General features: G+C 38.3%; 1 protein-coding gene across 1 annotated transcript in view; it reads left to right on the forward strand.

Annotated features, from left to right (window-relative positions):
* PTPRM (protein tyrosine phosphatase receptor type M) overlaps nucleotides 1-22,612 on the forward strand; it is a 755,728-nt gene that overhangs the window by 476,733 nt on the left and 256,383 nt on the right. Inside the window, exons 9-11 of the mRNA XM_029921584.1 lie at nucleotides 611-720; nucleotides 9,166-9,367; nucleotides 12,340-12,442. Coding sequence (XP_029777444.1) covers nucleotides 611-720; nucleotides 9,166-9,367; nucleotides 12,340-12,442 — 415 coding nt within the window. The remainder of the gene's footprint in view (nucleotides 1-610; nucleotides 721-9,165; nucleotides 9,368-12,339; nucleotides 12,443-22,612) is intronic.

The following is a 22,612-nucleotide window of genomic DNA, read 5'->3' on the forward strand; positions in this document are numbered from 1 at the left end:
TCTCTCTCTCTCCCTCTCCCTCTCCCTCTCCCTCTCCTTCTCCCTCTTCCTCCCTTCTTCCCTCACTCCCCTTCTATCTCAAAAGAAATAAAATCAACATTTAAAAATTTAAAAATGCTGTATTGACAATTACTCTATGTCTCCTGGTACACATGTGCAAGAATATTACTCAGAAATATACCTGGAGGTGGGTCACATGATACTTGCCTCTTTAACTAAGTACTAAATACTACCACTAAGTGCTACCACTACCAAATTGTTTTCCAAAGTGGCTGTACCAATTTCCACTCCCACAGCAATGTGTGGGAATTCTTATGGCACTATATCTTTCCTTATTTCTGAAGAATATAAAAGTTCATTTCAACACTGATTACTGAGCTTTGTCTAATTGATTTGTACTTTAAAGAAAAAAGTGATGGAATTATTTTCTTTATAAGGACAGTGCTAAAATCATTTAAACAGTTTTAAGTTTCAGAATTTTAAAATAAAATTGAATGTATCTATGGCCTATTAAATCTTATGTCTCAATTGAAAGTTAAAAATATGTCTAGAAAAATCTAATTTTGAGGGTGGTCACTCAAACTTTTATTGATTTCCCCCCCACTTCTAGTGCCAGGCGCTGTTCCTACTGAATCCATCCAAGGAAGTACTTTTGAAGAGAAGATATTTCTTCAGTGGCGGGAACCAATCCAAACATATGGTGTCATCACATTATATGAGGTAGTATACACATTCACTAGTAATTTAATTTTGTGTTATAATTTCTACAATAGCTAGACTTCTGGTATTTTTTAAACGCATAATGGCATCATGTCTTTTAAGAAGTTTAATGCCTTTGATAGTTATAATGGTTACTACATAGAAGTCAAAAAACACTGAATTTTTCAATGATGTATCATTTCAGGATGTATATATATATATATATATACTTTGGATGTTTCTAGACTGTATGCTATTATATATAAAGACACAACGTAATATTTTTAAAAAACCGCCTGTATTTAAAAACGTAAGTATTTTCTAGTGGGCATTGATTAGGAGACAACCACATCTTGCTAGCTATAAAATATTTTACTACTGACTTAGAGAAGAATGGTGATTATCCAATTAGCAAAGACAATAGACATTGTCTCAGGGGTAAAGTGAATAATGTCTTTTGGTTTATTAGTATTAGCAAAACATCCTTTCGACTTCCGTGACATAGTTTTGTCTACTGAGGCATATCAAATAGTTGAATGATAGAGAGCAGAGAAGAATTTGATGAATTGTCAAGGAAAAAATAACAGCAGTAACAGGGTGACAGTCCTCGTCACATCTGTACGGGCATCATTTCACTGTGCCTATTGTCATAGAAACAAGCAGGTGCATTTTTTTAAGCTAGCATTTATTTGAATGCAAATGTAACAAAATTATATGTTGTTAGGTTTCTAAAAATCGCGGCCGTTCCTCCAGCAGAATCTGTGCTTGAATACCTTTCAGAGCTTCTGACAAAAGCCTGAGCAGATTAGCTAGCTGTCAGACAGTAATCATTGGTAAACCCCTCCCTGACCCAATGAGACTCACATTTATGTTTCCTTATATCTTTTGAAAGTTGGCATTGAAATGCAAAAAAAAATAATGTTTTTAATTGAAAGCTGAGCAGAGTAAGAGAAAAGAGAAAAGAAAAAGTTGATTTTCATGTTAAGTTATTGGTGCCTGCTCCTTGGTTGCTTCCTTGTGAAAGAATTCAGTGTTATGAACGTCGATGGCTCAGCTTTTATAGAACTAAGTTTTATAATCAAGTCAAACAAGTTCACATTTTTTTCCCCAGGGATCAGAATCGTTTAGTTAATATTTTCGGCCCCATGACCATTTTCTGGTTTCAGTTTTGGAAATGCCTACCTAAGAATAACAGAACATTTTACTAGAAAAGATAACAGCCTTTGAATCAATGTTAAGTTCCAGGAAATAAGTCCATCTGTCCTAGAAGCCACATGTTGCTGCATAGACAAACAGAAAACAATACTCAGATTCTTTCTTTCTGATCCCACTGAGCATACATCTTTGTGTTGTAAGTAACTCTAACATGAAAACAATAGGAAAAATAACTCAAAAGAAGAACCCATTAATCTCTCTGAATTCAGCAGCTGGGGTCTCCCAGTTGAACACGGATCTAAGTGCTGTTATAATGGGGATACGTGAATGTGTCATAAATCAGGGTTTTAAACATCAGATATACGTAAGTAGAGCAGGCTGGTTCATTTTTCTAGGTACCAAAGGGAAAATGTTGAATGTATGAATCAGGCATCAGTTATTAAATGTAAATCTTCTGACCACCAAATCTTTCTCTGTCTTCCCCTCCCCGCCCCCGTGCTTTCCAGAAATAGGAAAGAGTGTCTCTGTTCTCTCTCATGAGGTCTCATGAGGGAGCTCTTCTTTAGTCCAGATACACTGCATGCCATGCCCGGCCTGTGCCAGAGTCAGTGGCTCATCTCCCTCCTGGAGCCGAGGATTGTTGTTGAACCAGACTTGGTCCCTTGGAGGACCACAGGCTCTGGGGACTGACATCATGCTAAGGAAATAGAACAGTTGTCCAAAAAAGCAAAATAAAACAAAACAAACCAAGGATCTCAGGAACACTATACTCTGTCATTGACACACATTTGATGATAGGTAAAAACTGGAAGGCGAGGTAAATTATTCTAATTGTAGAAAAACTTGTTTCCTTAAGGCAAGGAGCATGCTTGGCTTCTTTTTGCAGGAAAGTAGAAAAAACAGGTCGAATGCAGTAGATGTTGCAAGTGAATATGCTCTGGGTTCAGGTTATTTTCAGGTTCTCTCTTTACCTCTTATGAAAGATACACCAGACCATTCATGATTGGAAAATGCTGACATCATCGTTTTCTGATTTTGCTTTGGCAATTGATAGCATGAAACCATTCTTCTGATCTTATTCTTTGCCTCTCTGTTTTATTCCTAAGGTCCATCTTCAGCCTTCTTGAACTAGCTTTTCCTTTCTCTTCCCCGCACCTTGTTCTGGCTTCAGCCCTTCCCGTCTCTTACCTCTTGACCAGCCCTTTATTTTTATCAGAGTCATCTGCCTAAAACCTAGGCCGACATTTACAGCCTTCTTCAACAGCTATGAAAATTTTTATTTTATTGAATTAGAAATTTAATATCACTCTCTGAAGGAATACTTTAAGTGCAGAAATATTCAAAATAACATCCTTGTTTCCTTGTTGCACTTTACAGAGGTAACAATTGTTAACAACTAAGTCATGTACTTCCACAATTTTACAAGATAGAAATCATAGTGCAAATTCATTTATGAATAGAGGTCAATAAAATTTAATAAATATTCACAAACCCAGCATTTTTTACAAGAATAATATGCCATATAAAATACCTTACCTCACAACATAAAAAAAAAACTCCACCAAATGGAGTCATGTTCTAAACACAAAAGTTAAACTACCAGAACACTATAAGAAAAATAAGGACAACATTTCTATATCTTACTATGCTTGATGTAAAACCAGGAAGTTCTATTTTAAAAGATTGACAGATTTACTTACATAAGTATTTAAGCTTGTGAATGACAAAAGATACCACTTGGAAAGTCTAAGTACAGACAGAACACTTGGAGAAATTATTTTCAACATTTGTAACAGTTGATGGGCTGTTGGCTGCAATCTACAGACTTGACACAGATTGATTAGAAATAGACAAAGCATTCCATTAGCAGAACTGGACAAAGGATAAGAGGAGGCAACTCATAGAAAAAAGAAATCCAGGTAACATGTAAGCATGTGAAAAGGTACCTACCCAACCTTACTAATGGATTCGGAAATGAAATAAAGCAAGTGCTACAAAGAGTTTAAGTTTGTATAATATGTGTTAAACAGTGATCTGGGGAAATGCATATGTGTCTAGACTATTGGTCCACATACGTCTCTTACGTGGACAATTTGGGAGAAACTTTCAAAATGTAATCATTGCATATCAAGCCTATTTCTACAACTTTATCAGTCAGTAATACTCCCAAATACACAGTACACAGGATATATATGTATCCAAGCATTTGTGTATACATTTAGAACCTGAATCAATTTCATGTGTGAAGAGTATAAAGTGCAGTATTGTGTGGGCATGTAGCAAACCAAATAGATGGTCTGGACTTGTCAAATGATTAAGGCACTGATGAGTCAAGAGTTGAAGACACGTCAAGATCCTGAGCCTGGATAACTGGCCTCAACTAATTACTATTGATTGAAATGGGAAATAGCATAGAAAGTAGAATTTAAGGGCCCTGTTAAGAAGTTTGGTTTTAATAATCAAGGCCTTCCATGATCTAATTCCAATTTACATTTATTACTATATCTCCCATTATTTTTCTCCTGGAATTTCTGGAATTTAATGAGCTATGTATATGGAATTTTAATCTATCACCACCCTGCTTTTCCTCATTTCCTTCTTTTGTCCTGATGCTCTCCCCTCTTCTCTCCTCCTGTAGGACATCTGCTTTTCTTTCAGTTTTTCATTCAAATACTATACTTTTTCCTGAAATATTCTGGGTTCTTTCCTCTGCAAAATCAGATTTAATAATTCCTTCTTCTGATTGTGTTATCTCTCCATTAAAAGACCTTATGTAACACTGGCTGAAATTCCAATCAACTCACACTCCCTAGATTTCTAATCCGTTCCTGGTCAAGGATTGCATGTTATTCCACTTTGGTTCCCTATGAATCTCTTAATTTAGGACCTGAGACCACAAGCAGAGGAGGGGAAGATAATTTGGGAATATTTCAGTCATCTACATACAAATCGGAAATCATCCAATAGAAGTAGTCATTGACCCATCTCCTTAACTCTAACCCCCTACCTATGTTATTTGCATGTTGGTCCACATTTGACTTGGGGGAAATCCCATAAAATTACCTACACTCAACATGGAACATCAGTGTTATTCAGAGAGGCTGCATGAAAATTGCCTTAGCCCTCAGCCACAGTGCAAGTGTGGAAGCAATCCCAAGCCTTCCCTCTGGGACTTTCCTGCTGCTTTACTACAGTTTGCTACTTAATAGGAACTTCATAAACATGAATTCAATGAACAAATGAAAAAATACATACCAAAAGGACATGATATGATACATTTGGGTCTGAGTGTAGTGTTGTTGTTTTTTTGGTGTCCATTACAGTAATTGCTCAGATAAATGTATATGGGGCATTCACTCTAATGCAGGTGTGGATCTTAGAGTTGATCCTCTTCCTAAAGAACAAGTTTTTTATTCCTGGTATTCAAACTTCCAGAGCTCTGGATGGCTTTGGGAGGGGGGAATCGATGATCTTTCTGACATTTTGTGTCCGCCTGTACATAACATACTTGCTTGTTAGGTATTTGCTAGATATGAGGGAGCCATAATTTTTAGGAGTGCATGACTTGGTGTGTATGTGCAGTTTTATGGATGGGGGAGAGAGGATCTATTAGTCTTAGCAAATTCTCGAAGGGCTGCGCCTGAAAGACCGTTCTAAAGCCCCTCTAGCTTACCCTGTTGACCATGGCAATAGGTGTGTGCAGTGGAACCCTGCTCTGTGGTCAGTGTGGCGGCAAGCCACATCCTACTCATGGGAGTGTGAGCATTTATGTGAGTGCGTGCACACACCTCTTCTCCCCAGGAGTCTTCTTAGGAAAATATCTATGAGTGCCAAATATTTACTCATTACCATGGGCTCAGGAAGATGAATAAGACATCAGTCATTCCTCAGAAAAAAGATACATGAAAAGTTCCAGTTCCTTTGGCATATTTAAATCATGATTTAAGACTACAGAAGAGCTTTTACAACACTCCATGATGTATGGCCAGATGCACTGTGAATGCAGTCACAGCATCAGGCATTCAGCTGATCCAGTGATTGTGACGCCAGATTTTGGAAGGCTTTCCAGAGAAGTAAAATGGGAACTTTGGCTTAAGATATGAGCCGGCAGACACATTTTGCTCCAGTCTCATCTGAACTCCCAGTGTCTTTGAAAGCATTTCTTTCTTAAGACCCTTTTTTTTCCCTTTTCATTTTGGTAACAGCGCTCTCTATTGGCTTTTCTAACTCATTTGTTGGTTTCTCCTCCTCCGCCCTTGATTACATTAAATATCAGTGGTCTCCCCAAAATTCTTTCCCCAATGACTTCATCCATTCCTACATAATACTGTTTCAAGGCTGCTCACCCCCACATTTATATTTCCAGGTCAGATCTCACAGATCCCAGCCTATACAATACACAGTATGTCCACAAGCCAACACTTAATTTCCCCTCACTCATTCCATCCCATTTCAATAAAGTAGGGCCATCTTTTGCTCAAGCCCAAAATATGGACGCTATCCTTGATTCCTCCATCTTTCCCCCGCATTCAGTCTATCATGGAGTTCTGCCCATTTTGACTCTCCAATATGCCACTTCTCTTAATTCACTGCACTCTTCGCTGGTCTCAGCTCAGCCCCAGCCATGGCGCTAGCACAGGAACTGTAGATTTCTCTCGTGGTCTCTGCAGAAGCTCCCAGTGGCCTCCCTACCACCCTTCTTGCTTCCTTCCAGCAAACCACTTCTTCCCTTGACAGCTAACATGGCCTTCTCCTAAGGGCAATTAGATCTTTTTTTTTTTTTTTTGTACACTTAAAAATGTTCAGAGGCTCTCCCTTATTATGCATCCATACTTCTTATCTTAGCTTAGGGGACAGAGCGCTGCGTGGTACAGCACCTGCCTGCTCCTCCAGCCGCTGATTGAGGGACCACGCTTGCCTCACCTGCTGGGCCACAGCCACACTGCTGTCCACCAGCTGTGCACAGAATATTATATATTCTTATAACGACCTGAATTCATGCTATTCTTTCCCAAACTCTTGGCACAGCTGGCTCTCTCACAAAGCTCAAGTCTCCTCAAATTAACTGTCATCCCCTCAGCAGCCCCTTTCCCAATGATTCTTGGTAGCTGTGCATGTATCCTTCTCTGCCCCCGATATTCTTTATCTTAGCACTGTGTTTGTTGCATCTACTGAATTTCAGATTTTTTAAATTATTAACTTACATACTGCATCTCTCCCACCTCTACCCACTGAAGTCCAGTTTCTTAATTCCCCGAGGGCAGGACTTGTGTCCATCGACTGACCGTGGTACTCGCAGTGTCAGTGTTATTGCATCAGTACTTGAATGGAATGAATGAATCAGGGTAGGTACAGAAAACTGGTCATAGATAGTCCTATCACATTCCAAGCAGGTGAAAGTTTATGAGCAAAAGCAGTGTCAGGAAAACCCAGTGTTTGTGGTACAGTAAATCTTTATCCCCCGACCAGGACAGAAGGTAATATAATAACATGGTGTCAAGTATTCAGAAATAAGTTTCAAGAAGAAGATGTCAGCAGGTCTTTAACTCAGAGGTAGGGAGTTTGGACTTTGTCGCATATATGATTGTGTACCGTTAAACTTTTTGATAAGGCAGTGAAATGAACAGGGAGATGTACCTAGTCCCGATGGGTGGTGCTAGTCCTCATTTTAATTATACTGTCTCTTAATTGTTAAATTGCTTCTCTACTTCTCCACCAGACCGTTACCTCTCATGGGACAGGTATGTGTCCCAATCACCATGTGAGATCCCAGCTCAGAGCACAGTGCTTGGTGCACTAGAGATGTCCAATGAATGGGTTTTGAATGGGTGAATGAATGAATAAACTTTGGGGAGTTAATATGCCATCAGAACTTATATCTGCCCTCTCCGAACTACCTTTTTCTTGAGAAGTGTCAGAATGAGCACCAAATAAACAACTAAGCACACAGTGGTGACAGCACTAAAGTCCCTCCCACAGCAGCTAGTGGTAGACTCTGGCTTGTCTCTTGTGAAGGAAGTCTGCTAGAGGGTTAACGACGGATATGCCATCTGACTCTGAGAGTGGCATGCACCGCGGTGATTAACATATACAGCAAACATTTTCTTGCCAAAGCTTAGATGATTCAATCTAAATATTCTTCCAGAGAGGTCTCCTTAATTATAATGACATGGTATAAATATAAGAAGAAAGAATGTCAATTATCACTTCGTATAATAACAGTGTTAGTGTTCATGCACATAAATTATAAGTAAGTTTACCTATTTAAAAGCAAGAAAAGTGCTCGGTTTTGCAATTTAAAACTTTTGAATATGCCACATTTAAAAATTATGTCATTACAACCAGTAGAAGTTAGTAATCACCACTAAAATGCATGTTCGTGAATAGGTGATGAACTACTTATAGTGAAATTCTTTTAAAAATCATTTGAAAGGGCAACTTTAAAGAAACCTATGTTATATTTATTTTCACGCATCCCAGACTCATCCAATGTGCCTTGAACACCTGTTATGTGGCAAAGCTATGAAAGCTTCCAGAATGGCACTGCCTGAAATGGCAGCTCCTAGTCGCGCATGGTGATTTACATTCAAATTTTAGTTAATTAGAATTAAATAAAATCAAATTTTCAGGTCCTCATTCTCACTAGCCACATTTCAAGCCATCAGTGACTGGTAGCTACTATCTTAAATAGCGCAGAGTAGAATATTCCTATCATGACAGAAAGTTCTCTTGGACAGGGTTGCTGTAAAGAAAAGAACTAAATATGAGCCGTCACTAGCACTACTGTCACCCCATCAAGAGCTACTGACACATGTCTAGGATTGGTTTGAGGGCAGATATCTTTGCCCACATTGATGAGCGCGTTTAAAAGTGCCCTTATTTCCAGTAGGCGATAATCCTATTCGGTGCTGAATCAAACTGGCCACTGGCTGAGAGATGAGGCCTTGCCCTTTTACGGCCCTTATCCGTTAGAGCTAGCTGTACATTTTGTGATGTTGTTTTAAGCCAACTGTAATGTAGTTTTCCTAAGTGGCATTTTGAAAGCAAACAACTTCAAGGTATTAGCTTAAACCCGAGCTCATCCTTTATGTTCTAATCTACTGGCTTTCAGTTCCTCTGTCTATGAAAGTAATAAGTCTTGGCTGAATTCCTGCGCCCCTTCACCGGATCCAGGATTTGAAAAGTCTAAGTGAGTAGAGGAGCTTATCATAAAGCATCTGACAGTGCATACATCACAAGGGTTTATTGGATAAAGATGTGATCCTGGTCCATCTGCTCCAGATATGTTATCGCATTCTTATTCTCTTGCAGATCACCTACAAAGCAGTCAGTTCCTTTGACCCAGAAATAGACTTATCCAATCAAAGTGGAAGAGTTTCAAAACTGGGAAATGAAACGCATTTTCTATTCTTTGGACTGTATCCGGGGACCACGTACTCCTTTACTATCCGAGCTAGCACAGCTAAGGGATTTGGACCTCCAGCCACAAATCAGTTTACCACCAAAATATCAGGTATTATATATACATTCACGAGTTATGTCTTTTATCAGAAGTGGCAGTTCTGTACTTTTTTGTTCCCATTGTCAAGGACACAAAGCTCATGCCTATTTACATATTGTATGCAGATTAACACTTCGGTACATAAGAAAATCAGATTCCTGGAACTGAATGAAATACTGCCAAACCTTATAATTCAGGAGCTTAAGATCCTCCTGCATTAGGAAGTAGCCATATTTTATCAGTTTGCATCAGAGGATGTGAGCATGGGTGAAGATTCTAGTCTCCATGCTCCTACCCACTTCACAGTGCAAGTTACAAGAGCCGCCGTTGGAAAGATCTCTGCAATGAGCCGTGAATGGTTGAGTGTTCAGCAGAAAGACAGCATTACATGGAGTCTGCTTGCAGAAGGGTCAGCCTTCCTTGGGACCTTCACCATTAGTAGTTGCACACCCTTTGCAACGACAGAGGGATGGCACCCAGCACTTAACAGCCTCCAGCTTTTTGCTGGTAGAGACTCAGTTATGCCATCCAACCAAAGACATAATTTGAGAAGAATTTCTGGGCATGTGCAACTGTGCAGAAAATGTCTTTGTGCTTCAGACTAGAGGAAATGGAATTGCCATCTGCTATGGGATTTGTAACAGCAATAAACACAATTCCATGGACGTTCCTTTTTCCCATTCTTTTTCCCCTTTGGGTATGAGTGGGGGAAGTATTTGAGTTTTGGCTTTGCCTGTTTTGATTGGGGGTAGATGAGCAGGAGGGGGGTGAGGGAAGTAACTCTTTCAGTCAATTAGTGTTAGCTAAATAGTATTTAGCCTGATTTTCCTATCTATTGTCCCTCATTTCTAGTTCTTGGAAAGTTTTTTTCTTAGAATCAGAGACAGGGAATTGCTTTCAGCTAGAGTACTATAAGCATTATTAGGTTTGGACATTTGGTTTTAAGTAATTATAACTTACAGTATAATTTTTGATCATGTAAGATTTTAGTTCTAAGCACAAACTCGACTTGAAGTTTAATATATGTTGATATTTCATAGGAAAACATTAAGTGATAACAATATGGGGAGTTGGAAGAAGAGAAAGTCCATGGGAGGTTAGGAAATGGCATAGTTTGTAGATTTGAGTGAGTAGAGAGGCCACTAGATTTGCAATCAGAAAGTATGGCTTCGGGTTGTACTTTCCCATGTACTCCTGCTCTGATCTTGATCAAGTGCATTGATACCTGGATGTAATTAAGATGATATCATATGCTGCTTGAATTCATGATGGAGATTAAGGTGGGAATGTGTACCAGAATGTGTATCTCCAAGGCCCTGCCCCTGCCCTTTTTGGTAATTTTCCCCTACGGAAATTATATTTCAAAGATTGTTCTTTTTTTAATGTTAATGAGAGAGAGAGAGAGTGTGAGAGAGAGAGAGAGAGAGAGACAAAGCATGAGCAGGGGAAGGGCAGAGAGAGAGGTAGACACAGAATCTGAAGCAGAGCCCAGCAGGGGCTCAAACCCAAAAACTGTGAGATCATGACCTGAGCCAAAATGGGATGCTTAACCAACTGAGCCACAGGTGTCTCTCAAAGATTATTATCTTTAAGAGGATGTTCTTTTAGAAGAAATAATTCATTTTTTACTAATGTTGTTATATAAAAATTCTGGATGATATGAATCTGACCACTGTTAGCCCAGAAAGTTTATACAGTCTATCCAGAAACAAAGACAGTTGACATTTTAGTTAGCCTGCACAGACTCATCAAGAATAACTATTTGATTTTTATAGGTCAAAGAAAATTACAGTTTATGGACCCCAATTTTATACTTTCATGGACCTCAAATAGAGAACTATTCTCTATACTAAATGTAATTCTGTGTTATGAATTGGAGTTAATTTTTAATAGAATTGGAGTTAATTTTTAATGCTGAGAAAATCCAATAAATGGAAATGAGATATAACCCATGTCTTTTACATAAAAGCTTTTGATATGAGATTTTTCAAACTATATTTGTAAAAAAAAAAATTGATCTCTAGTGTTCTCATCAGGTACCTAACGCACCTGTGGGTCTTAAAAAGACTGTGTGCCCTTCCACATGAAATGATTTTTCATGAAATGATTTCTCTTGTCCATGGCGATGACAAAAGTACTGAAGAGCTCTGTCGTTATCTTCTCATAATAAGACTGAACAATCTAGAAAACAAAGAATGGACTTGGAGATAGGATTCACACGGAGTGGAGAAAAAGAACTAACATTTGTAGAATTATATTTGCCTGGCTCTCTTTATTATCTCTTTGAATTCCCATAATAACCCTAGAGGGTAATTTCTCCTATTTTGAAAGAAGAGTAAACTGAAGTCCCAGAGATAATTGATGTGCCTATGCTCTTATGCTGATTAAAACAACAAAAAGTCAAACCCAAGCCTTTCTTACTTCAGTTCCCGTATCTTTTCCACCTCCCTGCTCTCCCTGAGAGCCCACTAGTGGTCACTAATTTCAACAAGCCTCCCTGGCTCCCACAGTCCTCTGCAGATCCCTAGATCTCTGGCACACCCAAAGTCTACCATCTTGATTTAGAGGGGAGAGCTATAACTTTCAGTCTTAGGACTCTAGTGATTATTTCTTAAATATTCATTTAAAGTAATTTTTAAAGAAAAGCATTCCTACCAATAGTACAGAAATTCTAAGTGCACAACTTGCTGACTACATCCGTTATCAAGAATGCAAATCAAGACATAATGTTACTAACACCGCCGAGCCCCCTCATACTCTCTCCTAACTTAAACTCAAGATCAAAAAAGCCAACATATATTGGTCCTAGCAGTGTTTCTTATTGTTCTGTGTAGGGTATATATGTAAAGGCTGCCTGTGGACGCTTCATAGCTGCAATTTAAGTGCACTGTGTTCATAATGTTCTTTGCAAATGGAACTAGGAAGGAAACTGAAAAGATCAACCAGAAATAACGAGTCTTCCATCTCACACATTCTTCCCCCAGCGCCCTCTATGCCAGCTTATGAACTGGAGGCCCCTTTGAATCAAACGGACAATACGGTGACAGTCATGCTGAAACCCGCACACAGCCGGGGCGCACCTGTCAGGTACTGAGCCGGGAGGGGTGGGCTGGCTCTAGAGAGGTAGAAACTAAAATCAAACTGATTCATTTCTTGAACATATTTTCTGGGGATTTGCTACAAACATCAGTCAGCATGTAAACAGAGTATCTTTATTAGCTCTAATTAAATCCAAAAGGGAGAGTGCTTTGAAGTGGTGTGATCAAGTATTGTGTACGGAGTTTGATTCTGATGCAAGGGTGTTGTTCTTTGAAGATAAGGTCAAAAGCCGTAGTCTGTGGAGAGGTGGCTATACTTCTAAAAAGTAATTGCTTGCTGCAATTTAGTTACCCAAGGGCAGATGACATTTTTATCCCAAATTCTATTCCTTGAATGGACCTTTGTGGGGTTTTTGCTTGTTTGTTTGTTTACTTGGGGTTTTACATCACTTAACTTTTGGCAAATTGGCTAATTTCTCCATTGAATAAGTGGTATATAGATGATTGGAAAGAGCATTGTGAAATCTTTACTTGAACATATTTAAGTTTATTACCAACATGTAGGCCCCATTTCTCATCCCATGATGATTTATACAGATGAGAAATTACCAAGTGTAACTTTTACAGTGAATGAATAAAATAAATTTATTCTGCCTAGGAAGGAGCAAAGGAATGCCTGAATAACTCTTGAGTATGAACTTGTCATAAGCTCATTGATCTATATAAAAGAAATTTCTACTTGTTTCAGAGGGATTTAGATATTCTGTACTATCAGAATAGATTCCCTTCAAAATAACCTATTATTTTGAATCGCGTACTCCAAGGAAACATTTAAGGCTGTATAGGGTTTGTTTGCCATATTCCTTTTGTAGAGTTTTACTCCATTAACCTTTTGAAACCCAGCTCTTTTTTATCACATTTTCACTACAGTATCATAGGGCAATCAGGTGGACTTCTTTCTACCTGATAAGATATGTACAAGTTTCAATTCATGGAGTTAGGAGAAAAACAGAAGAGCATTAATTGATGGTAAAGTCAGATTAGGGTAGGATCACAGAGATTTTCGTTTGAAAAATCTACATAATTTTAGTCTATTCTGTGGTTGACTTACTCAACATAGTAGTAGTTCATGTAAGAGATTTAGAACTACCATTCCTAAGTGCTGTGAGAACACTGTGAAATAAATGAATGCCTTATTCCAAATTTAAGATGATTACTGCTAGAAAAGTATAGCCACTGACACTACCTTGGCCCTTTGGGTTGACTTGTGTTCGGCGCTGATACATTGCCCAATTCTGAATGACCCAGACCACACACTCATTAGATGGTTGACCAAGATCCGGGTGTACCTGTAGCCACGAGTCAGACTTGGTTTCACTCTGGAAAGTTGAAGTATTATTAAATGACAAACTGATGCTCTTGCTGAGGCCTTGAGAGCACCATTTTCTTGTGACCAATTTAACAGTTGCCCAAACTCAGCAATGTAGGCTTTTAGGACAGGGGTCAATATTCTCCTCCAGAAGCATCATGAGAAAATGAAAGGGCCACTTACTTTCAGTGCCCCCAAATGAAAGGAATCTGAAATCCTAACCATTTCTCCATAGCAGCCAGTTATTCGCTATTCTACTTTATTCTCACATAAATTCCTTTTAATTTTCTATTCTCGCCTTTTTTCCTTCAGACCCTTCCTTAGTCACATTTTTATCCACGTCTCTGTATAGATCTTTCCAAGTCCAAGTTGTCAAATAATATTCCTTTGGACAATCTACATCAGCCCCCTCCCCAATTCTCCTTTCCTTATTTTTTTTTAAAGTGCTTTGTGCTGTCCAAACTGCTATTCGTATTTTCTATCATATGCCTTATTGTTTTCTTTTACATCTTTCTAGTTATTTTTGGGAACTCTGGAGCCTTAATTAGTTAGTTAATTGGAGATATCCTTAGGCTCTTTATTCTTATGTTATAAAAATACACATTCAAATACTTGTCCAACTGTCCAAAATATATAGCTTCACCCCAGTTTTATATCATTTCATAAGGGCCAGTCTCTGACTCAAACATAAACTAAGATTTCAGTTTATGTTAGCACTCCGTCCTCCACAGCAGTCTGATGCTCTATTTACAAGCTCTCATCACTGATTAGACATCTTGTTATTGGCTAAACATTCCTTGAATTTTCCAGGACCACCTTTCATTCTGTCTCTCTTATACCTTCTTCCATAGCGTTAGCATCTTGAAATTAATAAACGAAATATCTATGTAGATTCAAAATCAGTTCTTATGGGATACTATTAAGTAAGCATTACAGGCAAACCCACTACAGACAGCACCGTAAGTGGAAGGATGCTTATCTTCAATGGGCAAATTTTATTGGCACAAATTTGAGAAGGGAAATTATCTCCACCTCACCTGTCAAAAAGTTGTTTGTTTTGTTTTGTTGCAGAAAAGTGAATATTCTCTCCAAGGGATTTGGTATTATAGCACAGCATAATGGGACTGATTATCCATTGAGTCGATGTAAGACCAATATATCTAGAAAGACTAGTTTGGAAAAAATGTCCAAAATGCTCTCAGACTAAATGGGGTATATGAAAATTTTCAATTTCATTTAATGTTTAGAGAAATAAGAACTCTGATTAGGGAATCATAAGGACCTAAAATATAAAGCCATAATGTAGATTAAAACATTTGAACACATCTGGAAATTTGCAAAATGCACATGTAATCAAACTGCAATACAAGAAAGCTTTTCCCAAATGATAAGATAAATACTAGAAGAAGGAGGAAAATAAAAGTGAACATCTGTTTGCTTTCCTGGATTTTGCACAGTATTATGTGCTCAAAAATACTGTCATTGTGCCTTTTCCAAAACCAATTCTTTCAATTGATTGGATTTTTCTTTAATCCATAATCACTGGTGTTAAAAATTCAGTCCTACTTCATTTAGGCACTTCACTAAGGAAGATGGTTCTGCATTAATTCCACTACAAGCCCTCATTTTGCTTAATGCAGATTCTTAAAATTGCACTAAACTCTCAGTATAAACGATTGTTGTCTTTTTATTGATCAACACATCAGCTCTGTCACATAAAATTATTTTAATCCCGAGCTGGCCAGGAAGAACAGAAATTCCATCGTTCCAGCTAGTAAACTAGCACCTAGGACAGAATTCTAATGTCTGTTCGTGGATTCCATTTTTTTTTCTTTAATAAGACAAGGAAAAGCTTAATTTTCTTTGACTCACTTAGAACCACCTCATTTCTCTCTCTTCTCTCCACTGTTCATTACATGCAGACACAATCCAACAGAGAAAATCCTCGTAATTTGCCAGTAAAATAGAAGCTCTAAATAAAGAATGAGTGTTACACAAACTATGTGCTTTTCTTGCACGTAACAAAAATGCTGTGATATACGTGCTGTGTGCAATGCCCCTCGTTAATGATGTTTTATGCGTTCTAATGGTCTACAGCGTGAGACTCCATCACATGACTGAGCCTTAGGTGATGGTGTTTTCAAATGACTCTCATTTTTGTTCTTTAGGCATTGTTGCTTCAATTTATTCATAAATGTTTGGGAGCTATATGTCTTCTTAATTAAAACTCAGTGCTTGAATATGTTAATTAAACATTCTGATATTCATTTCAGTAAAATTACCATTTTAAGTACTTATTCTTTGATTCATTCATTCAGGAGAAACTACCAAGTGGGGAAAACATCTATTACAGTTGTCTGTCCGTGGGGAAGGGAGGGGGGCAGTCATCATAGCAACAACCAAAACATTAAAACAACCAAATCATAAAAACATGGCCTTAAACATGTGAATATACTTTTAATTGATGGCAGCCACCATGTTCCTCTAACAAAGCTAGTCCTAATCATTTTAATGCTGTACTTTTATTGTCGTTGGTATCTTCTTATACTGTGGTGGTCTTTGCAATGAATGCTTCCTCTGCAGTTAATATTGAGAAAGCAATTTGTGAGGTGTTCCCCTCGCTGAGAATCAGGGCCACAATCTTCAAGCAAATAGTAACTTCACTGCATTATGAATGGGGAAGAGATTAGGGCATAAGGAAGGAATGGAAGAAATATTTTGCCTTATTTTTTTAAAGCCTGGATCCTGGCAAGTAAGATTTCAAAGGAGATAGGAAATATTTTGTGCTGGTAGAAGGCAGGCATAAATGTTTTCTTCATCCACAATACTTTTGATTTTTTTTGAAAAAAGACCTGTACTGTATAAAAACTTCAGCTTCATATATCAATCAAGAATTTATTTGTTTTTATATAATATGGCGAGCTTTTTATTAACTAGATTTCACCTTGAATTCATTGCCATGGTAGACTTTACCAATATGTGGCATTTTCATTTAACTCCTGTCATTTTTCTCTGGTGCTGCTTTGCCTTAGATAGTTAGCCAACAGAATGTGTACAGATCTTAATGCCTCATTGTTAACTTCTAGTATTTCTTGATTTACCCAAAATACTCATCAAATATTCTTTTGTAACAAATCAGACAGATAATTAAAAATATATTCAAGGATGCTATGTTGTCTCATAACTGTGCTTTGAAAACTCTGTGCTATGTTCTTAGAACAAGGTGAAGAACAGGTTTTCATTCCATTGAGGATAAATAGTAAAGCGATTATATGTGTTTTAAGAAAAGTTGTTACACTTCCTAGAAATGTTTTATTTGATCCTGGAGCTATATGGAAAATGAGATTTATTCTTCTTTCTGGCCATTAGCTTGCACTGATGTTCCCAGCTGGTTGTCACACAGTTTTTGTTAAAGGGACTCAGCCAGAAAGTGTCAGGGCATCTATGAAAACTGCCACCTCAGATGGATGGAGAAATTGATCTTTTGACCGTAAAAGCAAGGAAAGAGATCATTATGACTAATGAATGATAGGAGATAATCGTGCATTTTGTTTGAAGAAGTTTCCTGTATTAGAGGGGGCCTGGGTGGCTTACTCAGTTAAGTGTTGGGCTCTTGATTTCAGCTCAGGTCATGTTCTCGCAGTTCATGGGTTTGAGCCCTATGTCAGGCTCTGTGCCGACAACGCAGAGTCTGGAGCCTACTTTGGATTCTGTCTGTCTATCTGTCTCTCTCCCTCTAAAAAAAAAAAAATAAATGTTAAAAAAAAATTTTAAAACACTACAAACTGAATTTCACACATATTAATGCTATATAAACGTTTTTTCTTGCTGTAATACTTCCAAACTGTGTTAGTTGGTGGTTTGTGGTGTATTCCTCCCCCCACCATAGGACAAACTCTGGTTCTCTAGCTTTTCCTTTGTTTTGCTTTTATCTTTCAAATCTAATATCTTAATTTTACATGAAAAACAAATTAAGAATTTAAAAACTGTCTCTATCAATAAAGTCATAAATAATAGCATTATAATAAAATCTGATATCTCTACTACATTTTAAAATTTGAGTATATCTGGCTACCCATTTATGTATCCATTTGCAAGTCTTTAGGAATTGATATTATTAAAAGCTAATGAAGTCTTCCCTGCTCCAATTCTGTCGTACAAGTCTTTAAAAAGGTTGTATGTTTCCCTGTTGGCCCCTGAATCATTACCTAATTATGGTTCTGGCCATCACTACTGAATAAAGTTAACTATAGAACAAAAGGAAATGGATCTTCTGTTTATAACCATCCTGAAAGTGAAATTCACAATATGGTACCAATGGAGAGTTGGTGAGACATGAAACTTATTTGGTTCAATGAAGTCTAATGTTCTGCTCACCCTTGAAGAGTCTTCTTCCCCTTCCTTAAAAGAAAAAAATACTTGTGATTCAAGTACCATTTTATGGTCATTTAATCATTATAATTATGTTAGAATATGTTAGAATTTATTCCCTAGCTTCTAACAATTATCTTTTGAATCCAAATAGAGTTGTCTAAGAATTTGATCTTGGGTCAGAGGAACCAGCTAAACAGTGATTTGCAGATTTATTTTATTATTTATTCCCCCTAATTTTATCCCTTTATTTTCTTTTTGGAATGACTTATTTTAAGAAAGGAAAAGCTATAATGTATAACCTCACAATGCAGTTTACCTTAAGTTCCAAAGATTCTGTATTATAAATTGAAAAGGAGCTTCATTTTAAATTAGCCTATTATAAATCCATGTGTAATTTCCATATCTAAACAATGCTTTGCCCTATGTTAATTAGAAACTACTGAATCTGTCAATAATTGATCGAGATCATTGTGGACGAAGACATAAAATAGTGTCAGGTGTCATGCATAGCCTTCTAGGCAGGCAGAATCACTCTTTCCTCCTTTGGCATATTATAAAAAAAAAAAAAGTAATATTCAAATAATTACTCTGTTTTATGTGTCACATAAATTGTGGACCTAACTTTTAAAATGAGCCGCAGAATATACAGAAAGGACATACTCTAAAGTTAAATAAACGTAATTTCAAATCCCAACTCCCTTAACAACTAGCTATGTGATCGTTACACTTTTCTTAACATCTCTGAGCCTCAGGTCCCTCATCTTTGCAGAGCAAAGTAATATCACCTTATCTCAGGGAGTTGTTAGGATTATAGTTATTAAGTACTCACTAGGTTCCAGGCACTTTACTGAGTACTGGGAACACAGAGGAGCCTGTTATGGGCTCTCTTCTTCATGAGTTAGCAATCTAGATGCGAGCGACCAGTGTGTCATCTGGCCCCCTGTGACAGGGATAAGGACTGCCACAGTGAGCCCAAGGGAAAGGGTGACCACAGGAGGGTCACCTAAGGCTTCAGAGGAACCAAGCAGCTGAATCTTCCAGATGGATATTGTCCAGTGTCTGTCATGCATGTATTTCATGGGAAAGGATTTTCAGGGGAGGTTAAGTGAATGACAGGGAATAAATAATAGGTAAGACAGATGAATTCCAAAAGGCCAAGGAGGAATGAGCAAATTGGCCTCATCTGGGAATGGGAAGGGTGTTACAGTTACAACAGGGGATGGGGGGCTGGGGAGCCATAGGGAGATCAGGGCTGGATTGGGTACCCTTATGCTCCATGCCCAGGAGTAGAGATGTTGCCTTCAGGCAGTGAGTGGCAAGGGGAAAAAAATGTAAGGAAAATCAGCCCCACAGTGGGGGATGGATTAGCCAGAGAAGGAACATAGGAGGACTTCTGAGCAAGTGCAGCCAGTGGATGTGCTGAGCTCTCCCACTGTTCCTCTTATTGGGCCCAGTTAAGACATAGCTAACCTTTAGGCATGAAGGGAAAGGGTCTGGTAAGTGCCACATGCCACTTTTTATTAGAGACAGGATTTAAAGGAATCAAAAACATTTACTTCTTTTTAGAGGAAAACACATATTAACTAACCAAAGCAATTGGTGGTAAGAACTGTGTAGAGTATTGTTAAAGAGGACACTTGAACACTAGAAATTGAAAGCCAGTCTTAGCAATGACTCTCTCTCTAGTATTTTATTGGAAATTACTAATTGTGTAAACCTTTTTTTTTTAACATGTACTTACTTTCAAAAGACAGAGAGAGCCAGAGCACTAATGCGGGAGAGCAGAGAGAGAGGGAGACAGAATCTGAAGCAGGCTGTAGGCTCTGAGGTGTCAGCACTAAGCCAGATGCAGGGCTTGAACCCATGAACCATGAAATCAAGACCTGAGCTGAAGTCAGATGCTTAATTGACTGAGCTACCCAGGCACCCCTGAATATTTTTAAATATCAGTTTTCATAAGCAGTAGAAATGTGGCATTATTAGTCCCCTCTTGCTGAGAAGCTTCTGGATCTTTCTCTTTTTGCTTCTCTCTAATTTCCTTCTATTGCATCATGCTAAGCCCTTTGGCCTGAGCCTGTGCTAGCTGCTTTTGTGATGATTATTATTTGTACTGGGTTGCATATTCAGTGTCTGCTGAATAGGCACAATGGTATCTTTGCCTACTGAAAGCCGGAGTGTGAAGCCTTCTCTGAACACCAGTATGCTTAGTAGATGTCTGTGGCTAGTTCTTGGCTGGGGCCAGGGAAGACCCGAGTGTTTGATCATATTATATCTCATTCCTGCTATGCCCAAAGGAACCCTTGCTTATCTCTCAAAAGATGGGTGCCTGGGATCGGAACTACAGGTTACATGAAAGCCTTTGAATAGCATGTAGAGGTGAGGCCAAAAGCTATTCATGACTGTCTCCCTAAAGGTGACAGCAGGTAGTTCTGCGCCTTTCCCAGCCCGGACTGATCAGCCGCCCAGAAACCATCCATCAGGGTGACAGAGGTAGACATGCAGGTTGATCTCACTTTTCCCTGACCATAGAGAAAGGTACATGCTGCTTCTTTCCCCCATCTATCTGCTCCATCTAAATGTTAACAGTGAAATCACTGACAGGTGGTCCAGGTTGTGTACCCAGAGCACCAAAAGGTTGCAAAGGCCTTGAACTGAACACTGCATCCCCTTAGTTATGAATCACAAAGCCGCTGTGCCATTTGCTCTCAGGAGCTGCTGGGTCTTCCTCATCACAGTTATTGATTCCAGGGAACTTAAGGGATGAATTTCTAGAGGTGTTCTGAGCTAAGAAAGATGATAGCCTTGGGGAGCAAGGATCTTGGAAACTTTGACAAAGACTAATCGATTTGACTATAAATGCCTCACTTTTACTTTTTTAAAGTGCTGACATCACATACAGTTGAAAGAGAAGATCCCAGGTTCTCTAAGGGGCTTGATCGAGTCACGTATGGGGCAGAGAGAGAAATCCAACCGAGAGTGCTACTTACAGCCACTCGCTGTCAGAGCTGAGGAGCGACCCAAAGATGATCTGACCACTTTCCTCAGATGACAGCACTACTTAATCCTATTTTGGGAGGCATAGCTATATGTGGAATGGTGTTTTACATCATCCTCTTCAGCAGAACATTTCATCAACCAGCTCTTACAAATACCTTCACTATAATTGTTTATGTCTGTGAGAACACCAAAGCACACGGAAATACTGATATGCCTTGTGTTTCATCACAAGTGATTTTATTAAGTGTATTATTATATGATGCTTGATAGTCACCTTGGTTTTCAGCTACTTAATTAATACTCAGTTCCTCAACCTGTTTGGTGGCACAATGATAGGGAGCAATGGGAGTTTTCCCATCTCACCACATCCCTTTTGTGCTGTTCTCTGTATCCCAGTTATTCCACTTTCTCTGCTTTGCCCTGAAAGTGTTTTCCTGACCAGGGTCAATGCGAGTGTTTTCTGCTCAATGAGAAGTGATCAGAGTTCTCTGTAATTATCAGTATCGAGTTAAAGTTCTTGCCAGTTCTAACCTTGCAGAGTGTTATAGGAAATTTCATGGTTGATGTTTGGCTATTATTTGTTCATTCTTCATTCTTTCACCAAATATCTACTGATCAAGCCAGATAGAAAACTCCTGAGTACTCAACATCCAACAGAGGATGAAATCCCAACAAAGGATCAGGATATATTCTTTAAGCTGAAATTTGAAAGAGAAATTGGAGGTAGCCAGTGAGGGGTTAGACACCAGTGTAGGTCCACCCAGAAGAAGAATAACCTGTAGAAAAGCCTGGAACGTGAGAAAGTAAAGAGATGTAAACAGTGATCGTCTTAGTAAATACAATTAAAAGCACACATATAGAAGAATGAGGTTTGGCCAGCACTCAGGAGTATTAATTAGATTTATGCATTTAATGCTGAAAGTGAGCATTTTCCTAGGCTAATCATTATGTAAAATATATGTAAATGTAATAGAAAATGCAAAATGATCACAAAATGATTTTCATAATTTAGTTCCTGAATATCATTCAGTACCTCAAACCTAATTAAGTGTGCAATAAATGTTTATTGAATTGAACCTCATCTTCTTTTTGTGAGCAAAAGTAATTATCACTGAAACTTTCATAGATAAGAAGCCGAAGGACTGAAATCTCCTTTTACTGGTTGGTTATATCAGGAAGGAGAAGGATCTTAAATGTATATTTTCATCCCTAAACAAAAGTTAAATACCACGTCCCATCCATATAGTACAGAAGCATGAAAGAATACCCTACCTTTACCCTTGAATCAATTTGGTTTTTTAACTAGAAGAGAAATTCAGAAAAGCTACTTTCAAATAAGCCATTACTCCAAATTCACATTCCATCAGAAGGTCCCTATAATCTTATACATCTATACTGACTCCTTTGGACACTCTCCTGCTTCTCACTTCTCAAGGTCACTGACATCCCCCTTTTCTCCTTTACTCTCCACCCTCTCAG

Source organism: Suricata suricatta, chromosome 14 (genome assembly GCF_006229205.1).
Source record: "Suricata suricatta isolate VVHF042 chromosome 14, meerkat_22Aug2017_6uvM2_HiC, whole genome shotgun sequence".
NCBI classification, from domain to species: domain Eukaryota; kingdom Metazoa; phylum Chordata; class Mammalia; order Carnivora; family Herpestidae; genus Suricata; species Suricata suricatta.